Raw genomic sequence first — 14,914 nt, forward strand, 5'->3', positions numbered from 1 at the left:
ATGGGAGTTGTAGTCCAACAACATCTGGAGGCACACTGGTTGGGAAAGGCTACTCTAGACCATCTGCCAGTATCTATCTACATGAACAGGTATTTGAAAAATGCAAATACAAACATCGAGCTCAAAGAAACAAATAGTAGTCAGTGATTGCCAGAAGGATGCAAGCACTGCACGTGACTGTAAAGTAAATGCACAAAAATTATGGATACATGACAACTGAAAATATTGTAAACATTAATTTTTGATAGGTAGTTGATAAATATTTGGCATAAATATAGAAAGAGAATTAGCCTTTGTAAATCCTCAATAGCTGCAGAATTTACAAGAGCAGGGTCTGGACCTGCAAGTTTAGACACTTATTAGGAACAAAGCCCCTTTGAACTCTGTAGTATTAACTCCGCAAGCAAATACACAATGGATTAAACTGCACAGTTGCGACCCTAAACATACTTGACAGAAAATAAGTCCCTCTAAACCTCCTCAGAATTGGCTGCTGGGCTGCAACTCTATGGACACTTACTTGAGAATAAAAGCACAACAACACATTACTTCAGCAAACACAAGTTTCCAAACCTGCATGTGCTCAACAACAGGAAGATGACATTTTCAAGTGGGAAACAGCAAGTGGGAGGGATGCTTACCTCTCTGCCTCTCTTTCCCCCTGCAGCCCAACTTATTTTATGACACTGGAGCCAAGGGGATGAGGACAAAATAGCCATATAGGAGGGATTGCAAGGAAAATGCAGTAAGTATAGGAAGAGTAACGTACCCCATCCGTTTTGCTTTGGAAAATACCTTCTGTTACTTAGGTCAGTTTGGTGGCATTGGGAAGGTGATGTCCCCAGAAGCTGTAGAGTGGAAAGAAAGTAAACTTTTGATCAAGAGAACTCTGGCACATGGTTTAAAAAGGTAAAGGTGTCCCCGCACTTGTAGTGCGAGTCGTTTCCGACTCTTAGGGTGACGTCTTGTGACGTTTACTAGGCAGACCGTATATATGGGGTGGGATTGCCAGTTCCTTCCCCGGCCTTTCTTTACGCCCCAGCGTATGCCGGGTACTCATTTTACCGACCACGGATGGATGGAAGGCTGAGTGGACCTCGACCCCTTTTACCGGAGATTCGACTTCCTCCTTCTGTTGGAATCGAACTCCGGCCGTGAGCAGAGCTTTCAGCTGCGTTACTGCCGCTTACCACTCTGCACCACGGAGGGTCTTGGCACATGGTTTAAGCTGGCCCAAATGTTTGCTTTAAGGGTGGAAATGTGCCGCTGGTTCATCAGAATCTGCTGGTTCATCAGAAACAGAAGGCTTGGTAATGCTTTAGTCAAGCTGAGGTCATATACCTCTGCAAAGAAGATACAAGGCATGATACTCCTTACTGCCAGCAGCACTGGTTGACCTGTGCTGGAACATGAGATCAGAAAAGCTGCCAAGACTTTAATTAAGTTGAGTGATGTACCAGGATGAATAAGGTTCATTAGCGGCTCTGAGTGACTTTCATGAGGTTCCTTGTACCCTGATAAGGCTCAGGAATATGTTACCCCCACCTGCCAACATAATTAAATGGAAAGTAAATAAAACACCTGTTTTACAGGAGTTTGCCCGATGTCATTTACCAACACACAAATTGTGAGAAAAGGGCAAATCAGAAAACAGAAAATTTGAAAGCGTAGAGGAATCAAAAAGATATTGCACTTCAGTGTTAAGAGTTTACTTCCTCTTTGCTTAATTTTATTTTTGCTGAGCTCCAAGTGTTGCTTGTTCTGAGGTCTTTTGGAGCCTGGTTTTACTTTTTGCCTTCTATCCGAGAGAAGGGATTTCTTGCTTTTAGCATGCCCCTCCTCCTGCTTTTGAAGCTGCTCTTAGTCATTTACTTTGAGCCTGCATTTTGGGGTCTGGATGCTTGGCTTATGGACCATTTTGAACTGATGCAGATTTTATAGAGTTCTATGTATGTATGTACTGCCTTCAAGTCGATTCTGACTTCTGGCGACCCTATGAATAGGGTTTTCACGAGGCTGAGAGGCCGTGACTGGCCCAAGGTCACCCAGTAAGCTTCATAGACAGTGGGGTGTGTGATGGGCGTGTAGACCGCAAGGTGTTTTGCCTGCCTGGTGCGAAGGTTGCGGATATCGCCCGTCGTTTAGATAGTTTGGTAGACAGTGCTGGGGAGGAGTCAGTGGTCGTGGTGCACGTTGGCACCAACGACATGGGGAAATGCAGCCGTGAGGTCCTGGAAGCAAAATTTAGGTTGCTAGGTAGGATGCTGAAAGCCAGGACCTCCAAGGTGGCTTTCTCTGAAATGCTACTGGTTCCACGCGCAGGACCAGCCAGACAGGCCCAGCTTTGCAGTCTCAATGCGTGGATGAGACGATGGTGTCGGGTGGAAGGGTTTAGATTTGTTAGGCACTGGGGAACATTTTGGGACAAGCCGGGCCTGTACAAAAGGGACGGGCTCCACTTGAACCAGAATGGAACCAGACTGCTGGCACTTAAAATTAAAAAGGTAGCAGAGCAGCTTTTAAACTGACTGAGGGGGGAAACCCGACAGGAGCTGAGAAAGGTCCGGTTCGGAATAAACCGCCCCCCTGGGATAAAAACCAAAGAAATGATGAAATTTTAAAAGGGGTAGGCCTAGAAGTAGGCATTGTGAGAGCAGGGGCACAGGATATAAATTCAGAAGAGCAAAATTACCATAGGCCTAACCACAAGTGCCAAAGACACTTGAAGAGAGACACTGCTTACAAGTGCCTGTACGCTAATGCTAGGAGCCTCCGAACCAAGATGGGAGAACTGGAGTGCTTGGTCTTAGAGGAGAGCATTGATATAGTGAGCATAACGGAGACCTGGTGGAATGGAGAAAACCAGTGGGATATGGTTATCCCTGGATATAAACTATATCGGAAGGACAGGGAAGGACATATTGGTGGCGGAGTCGCTCTATACGTGAAAGAAGGCATTGAATCCAGCAAGCTCGAAACCCCAAAAGAGGCAGACTCCTCCACAGAATCGTTGTGGGTGGTGATACCATGCCCCAGGAGGGACTTAATACTGGGAACGATCTATCGTTCCCCTGATCAAAATGCTCAGGGAGACCTTGAGATGAGATATGAAATTGAGGAAGCATCCAAACTAGGAAATGTGGTAGTAATGGGTGACTTCAACTACCCGGACATAGACTGGCCGCATATGTGTTCCAGTCATGACAAAGAAGCAAAGTTTCTAGATATTCTAAATGACTATTCCCTAGACCAGTTAGTCATGGAACCGACCAGAGGGACGGCAACCCTGGACTTAATCCTCAGTGGGGACCGGGACCTGGTGCAAGATGTAAGTGTTGTTGAACCGATTGGGAGCAGTGACCACAGTGCTATTAAATTAAACATACATGTAAATGGCCAATTGCCAAGAAAATCCAACACGGTCACATTTGACTTCAAAAGAGGAAACTTCACAAAAATGAGGGGATTGGCAAAAAGAAAGCTGAAAAACAAAGTCCAGAGGGTCACATCACTCAAAAATGCTTGGAAGTTGTTTAAAAACACTATATTAGAAGCTCAACTGGAGTGTATACCGCAGATTAGAAAAGGTACCGCCAGGGCCAAGAAGATGCCAGCATGGTTAACGAGCAAAGTCAAGGAAGCTCTTAGAGGCAAAAGGTCTTCCTTCAGAAAATGGAAGTCTTGTCCGAATGAAGAAAATAAAAAAGAACACAAACTCTGGCAAAAGAAATGCAAGAAGACAATAAGGGATGCTAAAAAAGAATTTGAGGAGCACATTGCTAAGAACATAAAAACCAACAACAAAAAATTCTATAAATACATTCAAAGCAGGAGACCATCTAGGGAGGCGATTGGACCCTTGGATGATAAGGGAGTCAAAGGTGTACTAAAGAACGATAAGGAGATTGCAGAGAAGCTAAATGAATTCTTTGCATCCGTCTTCACAGTGGAAGATATAGGGCAGATCCCTGAACCTGAACTAACATTTGCAGGAAGGGATTCTGAGGAACTGAGACAAATAGTGGTAACGAGAGAGGAAGTTCTAGGCTTAATGGACAATATAAAAACTGACAAATCACCGGGCCCGGATGGCATCCACCCGAGAGTTGTCAAAGAACTCAAAGGTGAAATTGCTGATCTGCTAACTAAAATATGTAACTTGTCCCTCGGGTCCTCCTCCGTGCCTGAGGACTGGAAAGTGGCAAATGTAACGCCAATCTTCAAAAAGGGATCCAGAGGGGATGCCGGAAATTACAGGCCAGTTAGCTTAACTTCTGTCCCTGGAAAACTGGTAGAAAGTATGATTAAAGCTAGATTAACTAAGCACATAGAAGAACAAGCCTTGCTGAAGCAGAGCCAGCATGGCTTCTGCAAGGGAAAGTCCTGTCTCAGTAACCTATTAGAATTCTTTGAGAGTGTCAACAAGCATATAGATAGAGGTGATCCAGTGGACATCATGTACTTAGACTTTCAAAAAGTGTTTGACAAGGTACCTCACCAAAGACTTCTGAGGAAGCTTAGCAGTCATGGAATAAGAGGAGAGGTCCTCTTGTGGATAAGGAATTGGTTAAGAAGCAGAAAGCAGAGAGTAGGAATAAATGGACAGTTCTCCCAATGGAGGGCTGTAGAAAGTGGAGTCCCTCAAGGATCGGTATTGGGACCTGTACTTTTCAACTTGTTCATTAATGACCTAGAATTAGGAGTGAGCAGTGAAGTGGCCAAGTTTGCTGACGACACTAAATTGTTCAGGGTTGTTAAAACAAAAAGGGATTGCGAAGAGCTCCAAAAAGATCTCTCCAAACTGAGTGAATGGGCGGAAAAATGGCAAATGCAATTCAATATAAACAAGTGTAAAATTATGCATATTGGAGCAAAAAATCTTAATTTCACATATACGCTCATGGGGTCTGAACTGGCGGTGACCGACCAGGAGAGACACCTCGGGGTTGTAGTGGACAGCACGATGAAAATGTCGACCCAGTGTGCGGCAGCTGTGAAAAAGGCAAATTCCATGCTAGCGATAATTAGGAAAGGTATTGAAAATAAAACAGCCAATATCATAATGCCGTTGTATAAATCTATGGTGCGGCCACATTTGGAATACTGTGTACAGTTCTGGTCGCCTCATCTCAAAAAGGATATTATAGAGTTGGAAAAGGTTCAGAAGAGGGCAACCAGAATGATCAAGGGGATGGAGCGACTCCCTTACGAGGAAAGGTTGCAGCATTTGGGGCTTTTTAGTTTAGAGAAAAGGCGGGTCAGAGGAGACATGATAGAAGTGTATAAAATTATGCATGGCACTGAGAAAGTGGATAGAGAAAAGTTCTTCTCCCTCTCTCATAATACTAGAACTCGTGGACATTCAAAGAAGCTGAATGTTGGAAGATTCAGGACAGACAAAAGGAAGTACTTCTTTACTCAGCGCATAGTTAAACTATGGAATTTGCTCCCACAAGATGCAGTAATGGCCACCAGCTTGGACGGCTTTAAAAGAAGATTAGACAAATTCATGGAGGACAGGGCTATCAATGGCTACTAGCCGTGATGGCTGTGCTGTGCTACCCTAGTCAGAGGCAGCATGCTTCTGAAAACCAGTTGCCAGAAGCCTCAGGAGGGGAGAGTGTTCTTGCACTCGGGTCCTGCTTGCGGGCTTCCCCCAGGCACCTGGTTGGCCACTGTGAGAACAGGATGCTGGACTAGATGAGCCACTGGCCTGATCCAGCAGGCTCTTCTTATGTTCTTATGGCTATGTGGGGATTTGAACCCTGGTCTCCCAGGTCGCAGTCCAACACCTTAACCACTACTACTTTCCCTAAAATCCTTTTAATTTTGATTTTATCTTGTTTATCCCCTTGCGAGGCTCAGACTTCACTATGCAACATTTTCCTTGCATTTTTACTTGAATTCCTCTCCCATTTAGACCATTCTGGATCCTATACGCTGGATCCTAGAATCATTTTTCTCAACTCCCTGCCCCCAATTCTACAGAAGCCAGTTCCTTGCTTTAGGTTGGTAGCTATACCCTCCCCTACAGTTGCTGCGGATTTAGCAAGCTATTAATTAGGTTGGACTGATGTTTAGAAGAATACAATGTAGGGCTTAGTAATACACAAATCGCTGTTATATTTCATTCATATATTCTTTTGATTCTTCTTCTTGATACCTCCCACTAGATACCTCTAGATACTTCTTGATACCTCCCACTGCCCAACAGACTCCCTAGCTGAGCTGACAGAGGTGGTCTTGGGTGTACTGTTGAGATCCCCCAGACCGTTGGTTCTGGGGGATGTCAACATCCATGCCGAGGCCACCTTATCCAGGGCAGCTCAGGATTTCATGGTCTCCATGACAACCATGGGACTGTCCCAATATGCCATTGGCCCAACACATGTAGCAGGGCATACTCTAGATTTAGTTTTTGCAACTGGACATGGAGATGGTGATCTGAATATGGGGAGCCTTACATCAGTCCCTCTGTCATGGACAGTTCACTGCTTAAACTTCAGACTTACAGTGGCTTTTCCCCTCTGCAAGGGTGGGGGACCTATTAGACTTTCCTATTCTCCCAGGCATTTTAGCATGTGTTTTTAAATTGCTTTTTAAAAATGTGTTTTTAAATTTGTGTATTTGTTTTTAATGTTTTTAATTGTTGTAAACCGCCCAGAGAGCTTCGGCTATGGGCAGTATACAAATGCAATCAATCAATCAATCAATCAATCAATCAATCAATCAATCAATCAATCAATCAATCAATCAATCCTATTTCAGTTATTGCTGAGTTTGTATATTTTCATCATATCTGAGCTCTGGTTTAAATTTCAGTTTATTTTATTTTTGGTCTCACTCTGGTCCCTTTCTGATTACCACCGGTTGCTCCTGGACCAAGGAATGAAATTTAAGAACCTATTTTAATCTCTCGTCCCTGCTGCCTTGCATTTATCAATCAAACCCAGTGGATGGAAACTTCTGCTTACGGATGTTATGTGTAATTCTACCCTGAAAACTAACCTTACTCTTGGGGAGGATTAGTGAACGAACATTTCAAAAGGCAGAGTGTGCTGTGGAGTCATAAATGTACTTAAGGCCATATAAAATTGTCACAATAACCACATTAGTGATTATTATTATTACTGTAGATTCAATGGATAACAGTGCAACCTAAATGTGACCAATTCATTGGTGCCAATTCCATTACCTCCCCTTGGCGGCGGCACCACCACTTAGTTGCCAAGTCGCCCCAACAGGTCCAGTGTCCACTAGCCACCACTTTGTGCCTAAGGAACTATTAAGATAACTCTGCATATTATATGTTGTAGTGATTACAGAAACAGCCCATTGTGTTGCCTCCTGTCCACAGCACCTCCACTCCCTTCCCTTTACCACCAGAAGAGTAAGCCGCCCTGGGCTCCTACTGGGAGGAAAGGTGCAATATCAATTTAATAATAAATAAATAAATAAAATAACAGAGATTGTCTACAATAAAACTTGTAAGAATAAGATATCTTCTGCTGAGAACATCAAGCTGCTAAATCAACAGCAAAACATTAGGAGTGAACTGGAGGATATAAAATACAAAAAAAGAGAAAAACTGAGAACTTTCAAAATCTTTCCAAGCATCTATTGGAGGCAACATTATTGACATTTCTGAACCTCAGTACCAACAGTCAATACCTGTAATTACTTGTAAGCATGAGATTCTGAAGGGGAAGAGAAGGTTAATGTTCAAAAGAAAAATCAACTAACAATAATCACTTCATAGAACCTAGAAATGGGGGTGCCACAGCATCTGATTGTCCTGATACTCTGGACAAGAGGCTACTGTAAGGACAGAATATGGAGAAAACGATTGGTTCCCAATCACAAAGGGTGTGAGACAGGGGTGTATTTTATCACCCTGTTTGTTTAATCTATATGCAGACCATATCATACGGAAAGCGGGGTTGGACCAAGATGAAGGCGGTGTGAAAATTGGAGGGAGAAATATCAATAATTTAAGATATGCAGACGATATCATAGTACTAGCAGAAACCAGTAATGATTTCAAACAAATGCTGATTGAAGTTAAAGAGGAAAGCACAAAAGCAGGACTACAGCTGAATGTCAAGAAGACTAAAGTAACGACAACAGAAGATTTATGTAACTTTAAAGTTGACAACGAGGACATTGAACGACAAGGATTATTAATACCCTGGCGCAGTCATTAACCAAAATGGAGACAATTTTGGATCATTCAGACCATGGTGTTCCTGATCTCTATGTATGGATGTGAAAGTTGGACAGTGAAAAAAGCAGGTAAGAGAAAAATTAACTCATTTGAAATGTGGTATTGGAGGAGAGTGTTGCGGATACCATGGACTGCAAAAAAGCCAAACAATTGGGTGTTGGAACAAATTAAACCAGAACTATCACTAGAAGCTAAAATGATGAAACTGAGGTTATCATACTTTGGACACATCATGAGAAGACCTGATTCACTAGAAAACACAATAATGCTGGGAAAAACAGAAAGGAGTAGAAAAAGAGGAAGGCCAAACAAGAGATGGATTGATTCCATAAAGGAAGCCACAGACCTGAACTTACAAGATCTGAATAGGGTGGTTCATGACAGACGCTATTGGAGGTCGCTGATTCATAGGGTTGCCATAAGTCGTAATTGATTGAAGGCATATAACAACAACAAAACACTTCATTGTAGCTTCAATTACTGTACTACATACAAATGTTTTCTTTTCTGGGAGTTTCCTAAGTTTTAGTTTTACTTTAAAAGGTGGGGATTTTGTCTCCCTGATTAATTCTATTCAGTATTCTGAAGAAATTGGGGAAACCCACTGATACGCACACATACTTTACCCGTTAAAAATGTCCTCTTTGTCTCAGAAAAGTACCTTTCATTTTATCAGAAACATTAAGATCTGTGCGCTGAATATAGCTCAAAGACTGCAAAATGTTCTACTGCTTTTAAGATGTTTTCTTCAGTTCAGAAAAAAGAGATATACATTCAGTGTACACTGTTAGCAAAATACTTTCTACAATTGCTCAGTGGTGAGAGTAACAAATATGTTCTGCATATGCTCTGAGGCACTCTATGTTTATTTCTCCTTAAGAATTCCAGCTATGAATTCAATAACTGATCTTGGGCTAGTCACTTACTGCTGTGCTTTGGTGTTCTTTGGTGTTCTTTAGGTAAAAGGAAGCAGTGTATGTATGCAAACAGTTATGGGCTGAATGGGGGCCAATAAACTGAGGCTGAATCCTCGTAAGATGGAGGTGCTCTGGAAAATGGTTCCAGTGTCTGGGAATTAGGTGTTTTGGGAGAGCTTGCAACATGCACTCCCCAAAGGACCATATTTGTTGTCTGGGAGTACTCCTGGATTCCAACATGCAATGATCAAGCAGCTTCTGTGAATAGGAGTGCTTTATGCCCAGCATAGGCTGGTTCAGCAGCCATGGCTATCCTGAACTGGAATAGGGTGGCCTCAGTTGTCCATGCTCTGGTGACCTTCTGCCCAGATAACTGTAATGCACTATAGATGGGATGCCCTTGAAATGGTCTGGAGGCTGCAGGTAGTATAAAATGTGGTTTCTAGGTTGGTAAGTGGAGTGCACTGGTTGATAGTGTCCAGACACAATTCAAGGTATTAGTACTAGCTTACAAAGCTCTAAACAGCTTGGAACCCAAGTATCAAAAAGACCACCTTCCCCAATATCAATTAACTTGGGCCCTACAACTGGCAGGGGAGGCCCAGATGGTAGTGATGTTGCTGCTTGGCAGTGACCCATGACAGGGCCTTCTCAGTGGCAGTTCCCCATTTGTGAAACGCTCTCCCTCCTTATTGGTGAGGTGTATCTGTCTCCTTTATTAAGAGATGCTTCATGGGAAACTATTCATAAATGAAATTAAATAAATAATAAAATATCAACTTTCAGAACGAATTTAAAAACATTCCTGTTTAACCAAGTATTTGATGGCTGAAAGATATTGTCCCTGGCAACCTTGGAATATGTGATAGTTTTACATGTTTTAATTTAATTTTGTATTGTTTTATCACTGATGTGTTTGCTACCCTGGGCTCCTTTGGAAGGAAAGGTGGCATATAAATAAATAAATTAAATAAATAAGTGGGGCAAATGTTCTCTAATATAAATGCAATATAACACATATGCACATGTTGTGTGTGTGTTTCTCTTACCATGCAGTATGTAATCTGCCCCACTTCTTTTGTCATCTGGAGCCATCTGTTTTTAGTTCCCACTTACTACTTGTGGCATACCAGAGTCTAAATTGTATTAGCTCACCATTGTCTAGCAGGTCATGCTAACGGACTGCCGAACCCCTCTCTAGGCCATGCAAACTCATATACAGATGCAGCCTTATTTTCAAGTGCAAAATGTTGAAGGATATTGAGAATCACCATTGTTTATAATATATGAAGCAGCCCTCTTTGTATCAGATGGTGTACGGGACTACGTCTGGGCTCTTTTAAATACACAGTACTGGAAAGTCATTATGACAAGCTTTAATTTCTGCTTGTAGTTATTAGCAAGGGAAATCCCCATCCTTGTTTCAAAAACCAGAAACGGTTGGAATGTTTCAGTTTCTGTTTCAGATAAACAAAGGAACAGAATGTGTGCAGGTCTGGTGTCTTATTGTCTTTTAAGATGTTTCAGCGATTGTGGTCCATTTACATTGTTCATTTCTATTTTTATATACCAATTTAAGCTAGTAAACAAGCATCTTCTCTTATCAGGTTAATTCAAGAAAGCTGCCTGCATAACCTGGACATTAAAGAAACAGCAAGGGAGAGAGTTCAAAGTTGAAAGAAAAAGAACCAAGAATGTGAAATGATATGCTCATTGTTATCAATGTTAATTTAAAAGGAGAGAATTAATTGACCACCTTATCTATTAATTGTCCAATACCTTGATCGACAAATAGCTGCTCTTCAAACTAATTCTTGACACTTAAATTGGTGGAGGGAACGGATCTGGCCAGTGGGCCAGATCATTATCATCCCATGGGCCAACTTTGACAATAGGTGGGACCACCCACCAATCAACTGACATTATAATGAAATCAGGTGATTGGCGCTGAAAGTGCATCTTCAAAGGTTTAACCACCAATCAATGGTTACAACCACCACCTCTGAGGATGTTCTGTGCAAATTAGCCGATTGGTGCTGGAAGCCTGCCTTCAAACAGCCTTCCTTTAACTGATTGTCAGCTGATCAGTACTTTTTCGTTGAGAGGTTGCTGCATTGTCTATTACTTAATTGCACTATTTTAATGTGTTTTATTTATTTTAAGTGGATGTTAAATGTTTTAATATTGCTAATGGTTTAATCTTATTTTAATGTAGAATTTTGAATGTTTTAATCATATGTATTTATGTAAGCCGCCCTGAGTTCCACTGGAAAAAGGGCGGGGTATAAATAAAGATAATAAATAAATAAATAAATAAACCACCTATGAACTCTCTGCAGAGGGAAAAATACTCCTAAAATTGGATCATTTCCCCCTCTGCAGAGAAAGCAGTTTATACTCAAAGCACTGGGGGAAGCAGTTGGACTACAAGCTGCTTCCTTTGAAAAGAAAAAATGCTGCATTTTTAATGCTCCTATTCAAAATGGAGTATTTTTTCTTTCCAAAGTAAGCTTGCAAAGTGCCTTCTGCAGCACTTTCCAAGAGCTTGACATTCAGCTGATAGTCAGGCGCTTGGATAGCACTGCACAAGAGCCGTTGCAAGCCCTGTGCACTTAGGAAGCACTCTGCAAGGGCCTTTTTTCAAAGAGAGCATTTGTACTAGGGGAATATGTCCTTCCAGGCGTCTCTATACAGCCCTCTGAATTCTTCCCAGGGCACACACCTTCACTTGCCCTTGAATGCTTTTGCCTACTGGATTGTGTTCTTGAACTAAGAGAATACCTCTTGCTTGCCTAGGTTAAGGATTGAGAAATGATGATATAGGGCTAGTGTTACTAGTATGTGGTTTCCTGTACAAAGATAAGAATCATGTCTGTTTGTCTGGTGTGGCCTCTGGCCATGCATGTGACTCTCAAAAGTTGTCCATGAGGGAACTTGGCCCTTGGGGTCAGGCCCAGTGCTAGTGGGTGGTCAGGTGGGCACTGGTGGAGGGCCCAGGACCACAGAGGGGCCTACAGCGCCTCGCACTTAACACTTCTGCTGCCATTGCTGCGGCCGCTTTGTAGCCACCCAGAAGCATTCGAGTAAGGAGCGGAGCCAACAGCTCCAGTTGCTGCTAGGAGATGCCAAGAAGAATGAGCTGTCCATGTGTTCTCCTCCTCTCCCCACAGCCGCATTCCGCCTACAAGGAAGCGGCCCTCCAGCAGAACCAGCTTTGGAGAATTAAAAGCAATGATTCATGGGAGGGGCAGGCGCACACCACACAGGCAGCTGCTGCTACTTCCCGTTTTCTTTCCTGCCCTTCCTTTCTTCATAACAGCAGGATGCATGTTTGTCTGAGATTGGTACTCCCTGGAAGTTATTTTGTGCAAACACTACTACATAGTGTGCGGGTGGATGTTAAAGAATCCCTCACCCCATGGCAAATGCAAAGAGTTGCAAACATGCTAAAGTCCAGGCTGACAAGAGCATTTCTTGACTGTGACCTCAGTGCATCCAGTTCAAACTGCAAAGACCCAGAAAGTTTTTCTCAATGACTGCTCTACATCTGGGCAAATATAACTCTCTTTCCTAGGGTTTCATCAAAGTCCAAGTTTCAGTATTTTCTAAATGCATTGTCAATACTTTTGTCTGCGTAGGCAGGCATTTAATAACAATTTGCTATCAACCAATCAATCTTTTTCTCTTTCTACTCCCTGCAACTCCGTTAATGTTTCATACTTTTAAGATTTTTATTGTTATTTAGTTTAAATTATTTCTTGTTGTAAACCACCCAAATAACTCTTTTATAGACCAGACTGTTAATAATAAAATAGCAGACTTTTGGTGTCTCTGTTTTATCCATTCAGCAGCAAAAGCTGGTAGTCTGCCAGTGAACTATCACACAAGCAACTGGTGACTTTTAATTGCATGGCTGAGCAGGAATCATAAGATCTTAATCATTTTTATAACTTTACCTTAAATTGGTACATTAGGCTATTTTACTTTTTTTTCTAAACTTGTCACCAAGTCCTCTAAATTGAGCAAGACAGAAATAAGTTCAATAAACAAACTGCCCAGGGTGGTTCATGACAGATGCTCTTGGAGGTCACTGATTCATAGGATCACCATAAGTCATAGTCGACTTGGAGGCACATAACAACAAAACAAACTGCCAGGTTCACTATAAGCAGAACCAGTTTGTTGAGAGTTTACCCTGCAAATTCCATGGAAAAGGGGATTACCTATAATTCTACTCATAGCAATTACTCAGCTGGCGAGGCCAACCTCTGAGAAACACAAAATAAGATCAACCTCACCAAATGTATCCAAATAGAGAGAATCAGATTTGAGAAAGTGGGCTTCCTGAAGGCCAACTCGAGGTCTCTCCTGTCCACCTTTTTTTAAAAAAACCAAACCAAACAAAAACCGCGAATTTACTTTAAAAGCGCTTCCATGTCATTTACAAAGACTCTCCATCACGCCTGCTAAAATCAAAAAGTTTTCAGCGGGAGAACATTTAGCTCCAGGAGGCTTGCTTGCTTGCGCAGAAGCGCCACAGATCCCCTTGCAGGAGACAAACGGGTCCCCATACCCACACGCTCGCCCACCAACCCAGAAAGAAGAAGCGGCCTCCACCAGGGCACAGCGTAAAGAAGGCGAGGAAGAGACGGAGCAGAACCCCGCCGGACCAAAGCGCGAAGCACTGGTTAAGAGTTGAATGCAGATCCAACCTTCTAAAATAGCAATTAACAGTAAACGGCGACAATGGTTTGAACACCGGCCCTTACCTGAACGGGAACGAGTCGGGTGTTCAAAGAACAGCGACCATGTTTCAGAAGGGTTGGTCTGGTGTTTGCCTGGGCCGCCCTACCCCGAGCCAGCAGCTTCACTCGACGCAGGGACCGGCCTAGGCTCTGGAGCGCAAGGAGGCCCGCTAGGACGGAGGAAGCGAGCGTGCACCAGCTACAACGAAAGGATTCCATTTTTGAAGAGCCTCTCAGAGCCAGCCCAGCGAAATCCCTCCCCCCCCCGGAGCGGAAAGGGGACGCTTACCGCTCGGCTGTCCCGTCTTCGCGAGATACTCATCTGTAGCAATGTCCCGAGATAGACAGGCTACTGACGGAAAAGAGGCGGCGGCGGAAGCATAACACAGAAAGGAGTTTCCGCCTCCGTCACTGTGGGGAGCCCAGCAGTCGAGAGAGGGACGCCGCAAGAGGTAGAAGCCACACCACAGCGCCCTCTCAGCGGCCAGTCTTCCTAAAGGGGGTGGGGAGAGAGAGTATGCAACAAGTGTCCCTCCCTCTTCACTATTCCTCAGTCTTCCGCGATGGAGATGTGAACGCCCGGGAAAAAACCGGGAAATCGTTTTGTTTTGTTTTTCAGGGGGAAAACCCCCCACCTGTTTTTCCCCCGGGGTTTTCCCGAGCGTTCACAATCTCTAGTGCTTTCTATTCTGCTGCCCACAAACAGAGGGCGAGTAAGCGACCAAGGCGACAGTCTCCTATTTCTGAGAGCATTGGTGCAATCAGGGGACGCCTTTGGGGCGGAATGAGCAAGAGAGCCTCCTCCATGCAGCACATATCCTACATTCTGAGGTACATGAAGTAATACACATGACCATCTGAAAAGGGGCTCTCCATAAAACCATTAAGTCCAGAGTCTAACATTACTGAACTGGCACTGCATCACTGGCTAAGAGCAGCTTCCGGTTTCCTCTGCTCACCTGTGCCCTCTCCCTGGTAGCTTGGCTTACTCTCTCTGGGTAGTCTTGCAGGGCCAAATCCTCTAGGCC

The 14,914-nt window shown here is 43.3% G+C and overlaps 1 protein-coding gene across 4 annotated transcripts in view; it reads right to left on the reverse strand.

Moving 5' to 3' along the window:
* Positions 1–14,353, reverse strand: part of TRAF6 (TNF receptor associated factor 6) — a 36,320-nt gene extending 21,967 nt beyond the window's left edge. Inside the window, exons 1-3 of one of the 4 annotated variants that reach the window (XM_061610805.1) lie at positions 14,176–14,353; positions 13,911–14,085; positions 770–848 (exon numbers count right to left, since the gene is read on the reverse strand). In XM_061610805.1, the coding sequence (XP_061466789.1) occupies positions 770–774 (5 nt within the window). In that variant the 5' untranslated portion in view covers positions 775–848; positions 13,911–14,085; positions 14,176–14,353. The remainder of the gene's footprint in view (positions 1–769; positions 849–13,910; positions 14,086–14,175) is intronic. The other 3 variants (XM_061610806.1, XM_061610807.1, XM_061610808.1) reach the window with 3 other exon arrangements.
* Between the last annotated feature and the right edge of the window lie 561 nt (positions 14,354–14,914).

The sequence above is a fragment of the Rhineura floridana genome, chromosome 2, assembly GCF_030035675.1.
Source record: "Rhineura floridana isolate rRhiFlo1 chromosome 2, rRhiFlo1.hap2, whole genome shotgun sequence".
Classification (NCBI taxonomy): Eukaryota; Metazoa; Chordata; class Lepidosauria; order Squamata; family Rhineuridae; genus Rhineura; species Rhineura floridana.